The sequence below is a fragment of the Azolla caroliniana genome, unplaced genomic scaffold (genome assembly GCF_043228905.1).
Source record: "Azolla caroliniana isolate FFs.n. ecotype wild unplaced genomic scaffold, voAzoCaro1.0.p SCAF_354, whole genome shotgun sequence".
Lineage (NCBI taxonomy): Eukaryota > Viridiplantae > Streptophyta > Polypodiopsida > Salviniales > Salviniaceae > Azolla > Azolla caroliniana.
In genome coordinates, this window is record NW_028230789.1 from 1 (window position 1) to 11,880 (window position 11,880).

An 11,880-nucleotide genomic window follows, 5' to 3' on the forward strand; every position below is an offset into this window, starting at 1 on the left:
AATTGTCAATTGGCGACATAGAGAACACTCCTATAGTGAAAGGAGTTCCACTTGCTCTGAAGTTTTCCACATTCGTACTACGTTCACTTTCCACCTAGATGCTTTGACTCCATGCCTACGATTAAACGCAAAAGCATTGTGCATATATCCCAATCAAGATGCAATCCTTAATAGCTTAGAAATCGGAAAACGATCTTTGTCTTTGATATTTTGGTCGACTTGTGTGAATAATGTCCATCTTTACTATAGATCATGGAGCCCATACAAATAACGAGAATTTATATGTGGAATACTTCCGTTTAGTAATTGTCATCACGATGCATTAATCATTGTCCACCCATGTGTTAGCTTTGTTCTACTCATTTGTGACAGTTATGCCCTTATCCTCAATGAAAGATTGGACAATAGATATCCATGGTTGTGAGTATGAACACATATTTATGAGCCATTACTACAACTCCCCTCAAGCACTTAGGGGTTGTTAGTAGGCTACACAAAACTCACGTGATTCCCAAATTATCCCTCTTTCTTTGCCCATAGTAGCAATGGCCAATAATATAATATCATGGGCTCCATAATGCATTGTCTAACCTTCAGGGGAACAAGAAATGGCCTAGATTGTGACTTCAAATACATGCTCTCTCTCATAATTAACTTACCCTTGTGGTAAGGTGTTACACTACAAGCACTATGGCTTCATACATATTTGTTAATTCACTAAATGCAACTGTGGAATGTACGGGTTGAACCCATGACCTCTTGGTCTCCATTGGGCAACTGTAATATATTGCACCCTCCCTTGCATAGTTCTCGATTGCAAAGAAGTAAAAAATGATTGGCCACATCTTTGTGCTTTGGAAGCATGTTATACTTCTATGCACAATCCAACAATAATTCGTGGTTGTCCTCTGGCACCTATTGCTTTAGGTGGGGTATTGTGTTACCTCGCAACGTCATCTTTGGAGGTCACAGAAACTAGATATAGAGTGCATTCGAATTTGTATTTGTGCAAACCACAAAAGAGCAAGGTAAAGAATGACAAAAACAATTGTATCCATACTAATCATTATTGTTGTTATAATGTGTCACAATATTTGGGTTTCTCACGTTTTGAATATCTCTACTTGCGAGAGGCATTGTTCTTTCCACCTTCATCTTGCTATCTATAGATCTCACAAAATTAGTTTCTTAGCACAATGTATGTTTATCTTGAGGATCTAGAGGCGTGGAAGAGGTGGCCTTATCCTACCTACATGACCATGTAACCTTTCAACACTTACCTTTCATGTGGCATTTCTTTCAAAAAACTTGCCCTTTCTAGAGAAAGTAGCAAAGAATTTATGTTTTCTCAGCATGCGGCTTCACCATTTTGTCTTTTCGAATCATATCTTACAAAGAAAGAAAACAAATTGGAGGCTAAAAATGTCATTTTATTGTCATTAGTGACGAAGAGATAGAAAACGAGATAAGAAATCCTAGGGTGGTTGATGACAACTGTCTCAATTAAATGTGATGAGTTTTTTGGCCAATCAAACATGAAGGAAAGATCACTGGAACATATTTCAAGTATCTTGATTTGAATTAATTAATTGGATGGACTATGTCGTATTCATGCAAGAAGCCTAACAATCATTACCCATCATGCTTCTCTAACCATAATCATACATCTTGGGGTGATATTAAAAATTGGTTTAAAAATGACAACCTGTATATTGTCCATTCGATTTTCATGTTTACTCACGATAATTAGATGCATTGTAGAAATCTCTTTCACAGTGAGGACGAGAAATTTGGAAAGTGCTTTTGAACTAATGGGTTAGGCCTCTTTATCTATGATTCGCTTTGAACATTCCCGGCATTTCACAATGTGAAACCTAATAATTCTCCTTTTCTTTATGTTATTAACCCTAACAAAATTGTTGTTGAATGTCAACGCAAATTATTGCATTGCATCAAAACACAATTATATTGTGAAATTAAAAATTATTCTACCTATGTTGTATGTACAATAAATTGTGGATGGGAAGATTAAACATTATCCACATAAAAACATGGAATTCGTATTAGCTAGCGATTCTCCTCTTGTGTTAAGGAAGAACATTGACATGGCAATGTGAAGAATAGATAGAAAAAGAAGTGCATTATAATCTATTTGGTATCTCGTATAAGGGAAACGGTCATTGATTCAAATTTCTAATGTTTATTCACTTTGTAAATATATTTTGTTAGTTTGAGATGCATTTATCTTTTCATTGCTTTTATATCAAGTTTATCCTCTATGAGGCAATTACACATTCTTCAAAAAACGTTGTAAAATGTGAATATAGCATTTGCCAAAATGGTTTATCAATGTGATGATGCATGCACAAGTCTAGATGAACTTTTTAGATGTTTTCGTACCCCAATTTCTATAGACCAAATAGCGTCTAGAACTTGCCGTTTATTTGAGGTTATAGGACTTTAGTTTTGTGTTATTGTTAAAAGTTTAGGCCATTTATCCTTCCTTGATGAGGTGTCAAAGAGTTGGATAGAACGTATTTAGGAAACAAGGAAGTAGGGTAATGGGATTGGCTAGCCAGGTCGACTTTTTTTGGCACGTAAAGATGTACTTAGTCTTGAAGTATGTGCCAATGACTTTAAGACAAGTACTATAGTGCACAAGCTTGTATCTAGGGATCTAGGTCATATTCAATGACAAGTTCATTGATAGAAAAGAAATATTCACACTACTATAAACTTAGTAGCACGAAAATAAGACTAAAAACAAAATATAAATATCCACCCTCTTTCTTACATTCACATGTTCACATGTTGTGAGTCGTGAGTTGTGAATATTATCGGTGTCATCTAACTCTATAATAAACTAGTCCATATACAATCTAACCTCTAGGGTGTGAGCTCATGGGAGGACTACCATTGTAAGCTACTCTCATATGTAACAAAAAGTCTACATTGTCACATACATCTAGTTGATATGCCTATCTAGACGATTCTCAATATTTACTAAGTAGGTTAAACACAATTGACCCACACACATTTTTTCTAACAATTGTGGCTTTTGCATCTTGACAGGATGAAACTTCAAACAAAAATAGATTTAGACATTTCCAAACTTTTTTTGCGTGGGTTTAGATATGCTACACACCCCATAATTTTACCCTATAGAGAAGCATTTCTGTGGTCACCAAAGTGTGAAAGTGATATTTCCTTGAGATCTAAACATATGATTTTTCGTACATGGATATGCTCCCTCTTTCTCTTTGGAGAATTGGGGGAGGAGGGGGGATAATTTATAAAGGGCATGGTTGTCCACACAAAGTGACATAAAGACATATAGTCACAATAGAGACATGACCCTAGTGGCATGTCGAATGATTGAGGACACTAGTACCAAATAATGGGAATATCAAGAAGACTATTTGCTCTACTTTGTTGAATAAAGATTTGAACCTTGAATATTCATCATAAAACACGGAAAAACTCAATTGAGCATTGACACTTAAAACTGACTTATGTATTATTATCATCATCATAAACAAAAACACTTCAAATACTTATGCACAATTGTTTTGATTCCTTTCACGTCGACATTTCAGCAATATTTTGACTCATGATTACCATGCTTAGTGTTTATCCACAAGCAACACCATCATGAGATTTTTAGATGTTTGCAAAAGTATGGGGTCAATTCAAACCTAATTATCAAACCAAACTCTTAGATGTATCCAAATGTAAGGGGTCTCTATGAGCCTAATTATCCAACTAGAAGTTTGGGGGATAGATTACATGTGCTAACCTCATATATTGGATCAATGTAGTAAAATGCCTCTCCAAGCATGTTTCTTATAGAATAATAAACTTTGCACATGATAGTTGTACTTTTACGCACGCACAAGGTTGTTATATTGCAAAGTTATATGTTGTTTGAATATTGCAATGCTAAATCATACAAATTAACACATGAAAATTTTGAATAATCACATAAAGAATTCATTTCTGTTACAAACAAAAGTGATTGGTTTGTGCTTCGACCAAGTATATGTACATGTTCTCTTTTTCAACCTATAGTAGTTGGCAAACTAATAAAATGACTTGTATGCTTTAATGGTTCAATGTTATCTCATGGCGAACTTTTGTTCATGATCTTTGCATACATTAATATTTTAATCATGATATTGAAATCATGGGCTGATGTTTTGAAACCACAATCCAAGTAACGTACATATAAAGTGGCTCATTGTTTGTTTACTGAATAATCTAAGGGAACAAATTACTTTCAGGTTGTAATGGAACAAATATCACTTTTTAGCTTGCCTTCTCTTCAACTAAATTCATTTATTATGATATTCAATGACATTTTTTATCTAAAGTCTTCACAGTATATTAGAAAACCAACCATATTTCACACACACGCAAATGAAATATGATCTAAAGTAACCATTGCAAATGTGTATTTATATTGATTATTACCAAGAATAATTTAACTCCAAATGAGCACCGAGGTTTTACCATAAATATATTTAGGCATAAACTACATATGCCATAATAGCAACACTCCAAGATACATACCATATTAAAATTATATAAATTGGATTACAATGTTCTTCCCTATTTGTAGCAATATAGAGTTTAATTATAAGTTACTCGATTACAACCCACAACCCTTCCTTTTCAGCATTGCCAAAGGTTTTCTGCTTTCACTTTTATGTGCCAATTCAACATTAGTGTTTATGGTTTTGAGCATTGAATTTCATTGAGATGGAGCTATGAGGCTTAACTTTGTAAGTGAATGTCTTGGAGTTCCAACACAACTAACCATTGCACAAAAGCCTTTACAAAACCTTCCACTACAAAATTAACTTCGTCATATAACATGACAATTTGCACGCTTACACTTTCTACTAGATTTGATGAAGTAAATTTGAAGTCTATATGTTTGCGCCATTAAATAGAGCACTTATACAATCTTTTGAGTTAATAATAGAGGTTTCATGAGACAATAATATTATTGTCTCCTCTCCATACCAATGTTCCTAAACAAAAAGCATCTCGAATATTTCATACTCTATATATATCTCATTCTCAAACTATTCTCCTACCAAGTATGGTCTTTTAGCAATAACCATTACATGGTATGTTACTTATTTTCTAACCTCATCTAAGACAAACAATAGAATATGTATCCAATTTAACCATGTAAATGGTATCACAAACTTGATTTCCTTTCCAAGCAAATTATAGGATAGAAATGCATAGAACTTAGCTCAAGTACTAATATGCAATCGAATGATGCCAGAGAACTTCCATCTGTATTAAATCTGGTCTTATGAAACTCTAGATCATAATATTCCAATATTTCATAGCCTTCTGATTAAAATTTGCCTTTGCATTCTGACCCTGCTAAAAGAGAAATAGTTTCAAACAAAACGTTGACTTAATCATCACAGCTTAGAGATATGCTTACCTCATTGTTCAGAAAACAAAAAGTGTGTATGATCATATCTTAGACCCTCTTAAATATAATGAGAAAGCTGTCTCTGCTTTGGATCAAAAAAGCAATTACTTTATTTACTTCAATGCTCTGAGAATGTTCAGTTCATAAGAACCTCTTAAACATTCATGACTTTTCAGGCAAAAATTTGTTCTTTGATTTGATTTGAACCTTAAAGCTGGACAGATGGCCTTCAATAATCATGCCATGCCAATTTCAATAATTAGCCCACACTCTCAAACAAATATAACAATGTAGGATAACAATTGTTTGTAACGACTATTAAACCAATCCATCTGTACTTTCTGCGACAGATGACCAACCATCCAGAGCGTCATTATGAGCTCTCTAGAACTAACCTATGGGCATTTACACATCTTGTACTGCAATACTGATAAGAAAACCGATAGAACGGAGTCATATTGAGCAGAGACATTCCACAGAAAGAACAAGACCTGGAAGAAGATGTATTCAAAGAACTGGTGATGTTCCTAGAGCTCGATTCTAATACACTTGAAACTGCCGATATTCTTTTCTCAGCTGCAGCTGCACGCATTTCTCGTTCTTTTGCTCGTTGTGCAGCCTGCAAGCATACTATTGACATTAATTTCAAGGAGAAATTTAAAGTTTCATTCACCCCAAACATAACTTGTAATTAACAGCAGTGTACAAGAGGGGAGGAGAAAATTAGCTATATAGCAAATTAATACTGATCATAGGTAACAGTTTCATATGGACAAGTGAACGTGGAGGAAAGAAAGCATTTTGGTATGCCTTCTCCAAGGAATTTTCTATTAAAAGAAATGAATATTACTTTTACAAGCACATGCCAGGAAAAGACATAGCCTGGCTAGAGCTTACACTATGGCAGCCAACACTAGAGTATTTATAGTGATAACTTGGGCCTTACTTATTTCGGGAGATAGAGATTAAACATGCTTAAATTCGAGAACTATCAGAATTTCTTTGTGAGCTGGTCACTTTAAACAATAGTGTCTATCAATATGCTATAGCTACCATGTTCAAATTGAGCAGCTCTCAAGCCCGATAAGCTTACATTTAGGCTCACTTAGATCCATCATGCATATTTAGTGCCTTGATCCTTGGGCTCTTGTAAATCTTCCAGATATAATTATGTATTGCAGTCTATTATATTTACCTCCTCTTTGTGGTTTAGTAAAGCACCCTTGATTTTCATAGTTGGAATCACATTGAAACCTCTAGAAACAAAATATAGAAAAAGGCAGCTTGAAGCATGACACTGATCTTCTGTCATAGAGTGTTCTTGTCATAAATCTTGTCAGACTTATGTACTTTCTACTTTATGGGAATTGATGTTTCTGTATTTTTGGGTATGTTCTCTTTTGTAGTAGTCAGTACTTTTAATAGGCATAATGGATTTTTCGTTGGTGTATAAACATCAAATGAGCAAGGAGGATAGTGTACGTTTATCTCCCAAGAGTATTAATCAGTACTTCACATTATGAAGCCTATTTGTGTTAAATAAACAATACCGCAATTGATTAACGGGCTCTTTTTACAACAAAGTGTACTTACATCATCAAATGCTGAAGGAGGTACGTTTTGCTTTAGCTTTACGAATTCCTGTGCCAATGTTTTCTTTTGACTGATTACAACTTTAGATGTGGCTGTTGCTAGTTCCTGCACCTGTAACAAAAAGGATTTATTATCATTCAAAGACTACAAAAGAGAATGATGGGGCATGTTATTCATATGGTATGATGTATCCAGCTGAGACGTGAAAGACAAGGAACAAATAAACCTGATTGTGATCTGTTTGAATTGTGTAATAAATATGGTTTACCCAAGATAACATCCCTATTTTAAATATTGAAACAGCAGAAAATACAATCAATCTTCCAGATCGATGGGGAACCTTTGGTCATTCCACTGCATCCGTTTAATATTTTATTTTAGTTCTTTGATGCAGTTCTGTTTTGATTTTTTTCTTTCAATGATTAAATCATGGCAGAAATACTTATTTGACATAGAAGGATCCATAGAAGTGCCTTAAATGAAGATACTTAAAAAGCAAATCTAGATGAAAGCATACCTGAGATCTCTGCTTTTCCTTCCTAAGTTTCTTCAGTTCCTTAGCCTTAGATTTCCGTTTTGCCTCCTTTTCCGCCTACCAGAAGTTAAAACAGTTGTCCTCTTAAAAATATTGCCAGAAACATAAGCTTAAAATTAGGAATATAACAAAAACAAAAACATGTAAAAATAACCATGACATTAGTGTAGGAAAACTACATAGCAGTGCTACATGTGAAATTTGATCTATGTAAATCTAATTACATGGATTAATTACCATAAATCTCGTTGTATAGATTAATAAGAGGCACATCACTAATTAAAGCTGATAGCTCCCTGTTTAGTTCCTTGATTTTAAATCAATAGGACGTACTATATAAAGAAGCAATAACATTTAAACCCAAGTTTTTTGTTATCATTGCATCTTCATGGTAAAAGACAATGAAGAAAAGGAAATGCAATCATAGGCAGGAGCTATAGATGCCAAAGCTCAAGCTCAGCAAGCTCAAAAAGAAATGTGGAAATGTTCCTGGATAGATTTAGTTATAAAAGCAAAACACAGCACCCGTGGATAAGCTGGGATAGATGAATGCAACATTCGAAGAAGCCAAAATGAAAACTTGAGCATTACATGTACCGACTGTGTGGGCTGAAACAGGAAACCCACAGGAAGATGTCACGGAATCTTGGAACAAGGATCAGGGCATCAGATATTCCAATTTCTCTAGAGATGAATCTTTTCACCTAAAGCTTTAATCATCAGCAAAAGAAAAAAAACTTTTGTATGCAAGACAAGGCTTTATGATCAGCAGAAACATTACAGCATTTGCAAAAGAGAAGTTACCTTCACATCTTCATGATACTAGATATTAACCTTTTCTTCAACTGTGTCCATTCTAGAATTTGAACACACATATGACCATGATTAAAAATCACATTCTAGGGTGAACTTTCCAAATACATATAAGAATCCATTCCAATTAACAAGTTATGCTATTTTGATGGAATTGGTTGCCTATAGAATAATTGAACTTAGTTTAGTACGTAATGTGCATCTTATGTCGTATGCATGTAAGAATTCACTTTAAATAAAAGTTTAACATACAATGTGCAACGTATGTGGTATGCATGCAAGTATTCACGTTAAAATAAAAATAAGCCACAAATCACTAAACCATACCTGTTTTGCTGCTTGTGCTGCTTCCATTTCTTCTGTCAGAGCACTTGGTACATTTGCTGCATGCCAATCCCACATATCCATGTGTTGAGCCATGAATTTGCGAAATATGTTTCTCGTCTCTTTATCAACAGCAACACTGTAAGGTGTTCGTCCTCGCTCATCTCTTACACATGGATTGGAAGCATTCTCCAATAATTCCAAAACCAAATGCACATCTCCCATCTGAGCGGCAACATGAAGTGGGGTTGATGTACCCGGCATTTTTGTATCGGCCATTACAATATTTTTCCCGTGACTTGACTCATTTGACAAAGTTTCAATGTAAGGAGGAGAAACTTGAATCAAGTTATCATCTTTATCGATTCCATCAATTTCTTTATTTGCAGATGATCCCGTCAAAGGATTCATATCACTTACAATAACAGCATCCATCTTTATGCAGTCATGTTTTTCATAACAAATGCTTGTCAATTCATAAAAAATACGTTTCGTTTCCTTGAAAGTGGGACGACGTGTTGTGACAGGAACGCTGCAAATTCGCTCGTCATTCTGTTTTAGAGGTCCACCATCACCACCAAAAAAGGCACGACTATTTCTGGAAGGAGCATGTAAAAATATACGAGAAGCTACTTCAAGGTAGCTGTTCCAAGAGATTAAGAGATCTCTTATTTCCTGCATACAAAGAACTCAGTTCCATGACGCACATATAGAACCAAACCCTTGCTGTTCATTTCCATAAAAGAAGATTTTTTCTTCAGTAAGGCCAGGGGCAGGGTCCATAATCTTGCAGGAGAGACTTGAATAGAACATTTAAATGTTCATAGGTTTAATGTGCATATGTACATATTTTCCTGGGCATGGAAGCCACGTGATATCATTACAGACCTTCATACGATCTGCAATCACTAAGAGATGCAAAAGAAATTGGCTACTTCTCTGACCAAAGAGGGCAATGACAACGCAGTAATAGTTGGTAGTGACTCCTCTCATGGTTTAGGTACCTCAGTTGGTTAGAGCAAAGGACTGAAAATCCTTGGGTCAGTGGTTCAAATCCACTCCTAAACAGCGAATTATTAGTTTCAAATCTAAAAGTGATTTTCAGTGAAACAGGAACTACGGATGTAAACCAAAAGAAATCTGTGTCACCTGATGTCTTCATGATAGGACTGCAAAATCCTACTTGATCCATGAAAATAATCATGCGTTTACAAATTATATGGCTATGATGAAAGAAAATGATAGATTTACCCTTTGTAGAGCTGCTTCATTGTGGCGGCGGAGAGAGGCACCTGCAGATTTGGGAGCTCTACCAGTTGCGTCTCTGGTTGATTGTCTTCCACCAGCTTTAGCACGCACAACATACCTGAAAACCTGTAAAAGCTTCAATGTCTTCTTTTTCCAATGTCAAATCAAGATACAAGTAATCATGCATTCTATGATAGCAATGCAATTTGTGTGGATACCCCTCCTTGTTTGGATGCTCGTGAATTTGGTGAGTAAACTAAAACTTTAACATATTCGTGTCATTGTGTTAATTAGCATAAATTCGTAATTAAACTTATAAATTCCACAGCTAAGATAAAAAAGAATTGTGATTACAATGTTTCTATGGTACATAAGAGCATGGATGGTGATTATGTATAGTTCTCAAGTTTGAGCAATAGTTAAACCCTACATAATAATTCTATTTTTTAGCCAAAATGGAAATTGCTCACTGAAAATTCTGAACACTGTTCAAGAGCCCATATTTCAATCATTAACAATGTTCATATTGCATGATTACTCACCTGTGATGTGTTTTATGTGCTAGAATTGAACCATTTCTTGCATCAAATACAGACCCTGCAAAGTGCCCACCCGTTGACAGCAAGACAACCCACAAATGTTTTTCTGCGCAACCCCTACCAGATGCAAATCTCTTCAACCTTTGCAATATTTCATCCCCTGTAACCAGACCCCCACCTTCACTGTTTGGCTCAACCTGATGATCTTTGCATAACTTTTCATTTTCTCGTAAAATGACACACTTCCACAAAGAAGCTATTTCATCTGAGTTTTTTAATGACAAGAAAATTTGATTGTGTTTTCGTGGAGGCGAAGGTTTGGCAACCGTTTGCACATTCTCATCTTCACTGCTATTACTTTCCTCGTCCTCAGAACCAGAGATGCTGGAGATGTCATCATCTCTCTGATATTGTCCCTCTACAAGCATCTCAAACTCCTCTTCAGAAACAGCTTCCTTCCCAGAAAACTTGCGTTTTACCTGAAAGAAGAAAGAAGGAAGAAAAATATGTGCTGTAGAGTGAAAATGTCCTATCAAAAACAAAATCAAAACTCTACTGACAACAAACTTGAAGCAATATAGGATGAAAATGCTTGAAATAAAGAAAAACACTGAATTTTACAAACAAATAAGGAAAATTAAGAAATCTATAGTGAAACTTATCCAATCAAATATCACGATGAATACAAATAGTAACTGACTAACATTCAACTGAAGGAAACTGAGCAAAATTTGTGGAAAATGTTCAATTACACATCACAATGAAAAAAAGTGATGAAAAAAAAAAGTTGAATAAAATTTTGAAATGGTTGGAAATCAAGAGATCTACACATATTACACATCATAACGAAAACAATCTTGCAGAAATCAAATGTAATCTATAGTAAAGAAGTCGAATAAAATCTGAACTCAGTTTACATTCCAGCAAACGAAATCAAGAAATCCACAGTGAAAATGCAACAAAAAAGAATCCACAGTGAAAATAAAATAAAGATTTGAAGCTACACTTACATTCAAACGATGGAAATCAGACTTGAAGTGAGACCTCTGATCATCGAGAGAGGAGAAATCCATTGTGCGGCAAGTGCTACAAGACCATCGGGTCAGGGTTTGGTTCTGCGAAAGATCACACGGAGGAAGATACTGTGAAGGAGAAGCAGAAGAAGACGACGAAGACGACGAAGCCAAAGAGGGCTGGTACCTTCTTCGTGAGGTTCCATCGGCCGAGGGGTGATGGTCGAGGAGGAGAGCTGCCGAGTCAAAGAAGGAGATGGATGCGTCGAGGAGGGACTTTGGTCTGCTGGTAGAGGAGGAGGACGAAGGTGGGACGGCAGAGGAAGAAGAAGAAGAAGAAGCCATGGCTGCTGCGTCAGA

General features: G+C 35.4%; 1 protein-coding gene and 1 non-coding gene across 4 annotated transcripts; one reads left to right on the forward strand and one right to left on the reverse strand.

The window, feature by feature from the left end:
• Positions 1 to 5,747: 5,747 nt before the first annotated feature.
• On the reverse strand, positions 5,748 to 11,880 carry LOC147848421 (uncharacterized). Of its 3 annotated transcripts, none has more exons than XM_087338416.1 (7): positions 11,518 to 11,880; positions 10,511 to 10,986; positions 9,972 to 10,086; positions 8,724 to 9,395; positions 7,566 to 7,640; positions 7,049 to 7,153; positions 5,748 to 6,074 (listed from the first exon to the last, which is right to left on the reverse strand). In XM_087338416.1, the coding sequence occupies exons 1-7, from the start codon at positions 11,863 to 11,865 to the stop codon at positions 5,829 to 5,831; spliced, it is 2,037 nt and encodes a 678-aa protein (XP_087194542.1). In that variant the 5' UTR covers positions 11,866 to 11,880; the 3' UTR covers positions 5,748 to 5,828. The 3 variants fall into 3 exon arrangements, with proteins under 3 accessions (XP_087194542.1, XP_087194541.1, XP_087194543.1); XM_087338415.1 differs by having other exon boundaries at positions 7,049 to 7,159; XM_087338417.1 differs by lacking the exons at positions 5,748 to 6,074; positions 7,049 to 7,153 and adding an exon at positions 7,406 to 7,444.
• TRNAF-GAA (transfer RNA phenylalanine (anticodon GAA)) lies at positions 9,715 to 9,788 on the forward strand. Its single transcript has one exon. It is a non-coding gene; the product is annotated as a tRNA-Phe (tRNA).

Bases quoted from the DNA above. Each gene is read 5' to 3' on its own strand.
- LOC147848421 (XM_087338415.1), bottom strand. From the start codon at position 11,865: ATGGCTTCTTCTTCTTCTTCTTCCTCTGCCGTCCCACCTTCGTCCTCC. The intron at 10,087-10,510 runs GTGAGTAATCAT...ACAGGTTTTCAG, and splicing joins GCACATAAAACACATCACAG to GTATGTTGTGCGTGCTAAAG. The intron at 7,641-8,723 runs GTATGGTTTAGT...AACTTCTGGTAG, and splicing joins CAGCACAAGCAGCAAAACAG to GCGGAAAAGGAGGCAAAACG.